At 41.0% G+C, this 2,463-nt stretch overlaps 1 protein-coding gene across 1 annotated transcript in view; it reads right to left on the reverse strand.

The window, feature by feature from the left end:
* Window positions 1-250: 250 nt before the first annotated feature.
* Window positions 251-2,463, reverse strand: part of LOC307270984 (kunitz-type protease inhibitor 1-like) — a gene marked incomplete at its 5' end in the record, with an annotated part of 10,964 nt that continues 8,751 nt past the window's right edge. The window contains 2 exon segments of the mRNA XM_080054871.1: window positions 251-1,161; window positions 1,630-1,705. Coding sequence (XP_079910997.1) covers window positions 1,047-1,161; window positions 1,630-1,705 — 191 coding nt within the window.

Below are 2,463 nucleotides of genomic sequence, written 5' to 3' on the forward strand. Positions count from 1 at the left end.
CAGAGCACATTTAATAATTCAGTTTATTTGCTTTGAAACAAACATTTAGTGCAGTGTGTAAGAGAGAGAGAGAGAGAGAGAGAGAGAGAGAGAGAGTGTGTGTAAGAGAGAGAGAGAGAGAGAGAGAGTGTGTGTAAGAGAGAGAGAGAGAGAGAGAGAGAGAGAGAGAATGTGTGAGAGAGAGAGAGAGAGAGAGAGAGAATGTGTGTGGTGAAACTCAAAATAGACCCTTTTCAATTCTCTGTTTTCATTTTTATTTTATTGATGTTAACAAAATAAAACTTTTTTTTTTCCTGTTCACAACTTTATTGATAATAAACAATTTAAAACACAAATGAAGACATTACATTATATTATATGAGACCCTGAGATGATTAAAAACTACCAATAAAACTTCATCATATTTACACTTTTCAACCTGAATTTACCCCAAAAAACACACGAGTCATTAATAAATATAAATAAGTTTGATCAGGCAGAACCCAGCAGAGAGGAGAACCCAGCAGAGAGGAGAACCCAGGCAGAACCCAGCAGAGAGGAGAACCCAGGCAGAACCCAGCAGAGAGGAGAACCCAGGCAGAACCCAGCAGAGAGGAGAACCCAGGCAGAACCCAGCAGAGAGGAGAACCCAGGCAGAACCCAGCAGAGAGGAGAACACAGAATAAGTCCACGAGGGAAAGTTAGAAAGATTAATACAGGTTCAATCTACTATGATCAATAACTCTTCAGTAAAACATTATTAAAACCCAAACGATGCATCTCTGCTATGGTCATAAGGCAGACAGGTGTGTGTGTGTCTGTCAGTGTGTGTCTGTGTCTTTAAGAGAGAGAGAGAGAGAGAGAGAGAGAGAGAGAGAGAGAGAGAGAGAGAGAGAGAGAGAGAGTGTGCGTGTCTGTCTCTTTGTGCGTCTTTGGAAGAGAGAGTGAGAGAGAGATTGAGAGAGAGAGAGAGAGTTTGTCTCTATATGTGTCTGTGTGTGTGTGTGTGTCTTTGAAAGAGAGTGTGTGTGTGTGTGTGTGCGTGTGTGTGTGTGTGTGCGTGTGTGTCACACTGGTTTGGTGGTGGTGTTGTAAACGGGCGTGTCGTTCTCTGACAGCATGGCGTGGGAGTGGGAGGGGCTAGTGGCAACCGGCCTATGAGAGCGCTGCTTCTTCTTACGCCTGAGGAAGCAGTTTACACACACACACACAGAGAGAGAGAGAGAGAGAGAGAGAGAGAGAGAGAGAGAGAGAGAGAGAGAGAGAGACACACACACACTCTGGTTTAGTTTTTTTCTCATCAGATAGTAACACACATAATATTAAAAAGGTCCAATGAGGAACTTTTAAATATTTCTGAAACAGTTCTCTGCACTGATGGTCTGGTTTGCTGTTTCATGTAATTTATGATCATCAGAGGAAAGATGAGACTGTTTCAGAAATATTTAAAAGTTCCTCGTAGCACCGTTAATAACATGTGCAAAGTCACATTCTGTATAAAATCGTGCAAATTACAATTTAATACAAATAATTTACAACACAACAACAACACAGAGGAAATTAAAATCTTTAAGTTATTTTTAGTACAAATTCATGAAAAAATATTGTTATTTTATTATGGTTAATAATGTTTCTTGTTCAGAAGCTGACCTGAGGAAGCAGTAGCCCAGCACAGCCAGCAGAGCCAAGATGGCCACCGACAGCAGCACGGCCAGGGCGATGTTTCCTGAAACAAAATGGAGGAGTAAACTAGACAGTATTTCAAGCACATTGCAACACATTTTAAAACACAAGATTTAAAGGGACACAGTCAGTGTGTTTCCATGGCACAACTAGATTGGATTATCACATATATCGAACAACACACTCGAACGGACCGTGTCACTTGTCTGAGTATACATGGCCTTTCAGAAATCGGATAAATGTCCGGTGCATGGCTGTCTCCACTATGCTAGGTGGCGCTGTAGCCCTTTCAACCATGCTTTCAACAAGTGGTTTTAGAGCCACGTCCGCTTCTCTTCCGTCAATAACCCATGGTGTAGCCTATCACGCGCAGGCACACAAGCACAGAACGAGAAGTCCGATATGCGATGTCCGATCCCTGTATACATGCAGAGAGAAAGCCGACAATGAACGAATTATCTAGGTGTTCTTATCCAACTTCTCTTGTCCGTTATTATATTATTAGTTACCCGATTATGAGTCTGCATGTAAACGCACTGACTGTAACATTTTAAGTAATTCATTAGCTAAAATCAATATCCTCATTCATAAATATGTCCTCATTGGTGTAAAATCACCTCTGCCAATAATCTGAATTATCCTCCTGAGCGGAGAATTACAAATATTAATATTACATTTTGTACATTGAGCAGGCAAGTCTTATGGAGGAATCCATGTTGGTTGGAATGTCATCAGGTGCATTGTTTGGAATTTAGAATTGTTCTTGTCCTTGAAGGCCACTGTAGCTTCTGTTATTATTCT

This window comes from Ammodytes marinus, assembly GCF_949987685.1.
Source record: "Ammodytes marinus genome assembly, contig: scaffold_365, whole genome shotgun sequence".
Classification (NCBI taxonomy): Eukaryota; Metazoa; Chordata; class Actinopteri; order Uranoscopiformes; family Ammodytidae; genus Ammodytes; species Ammodytes marinus.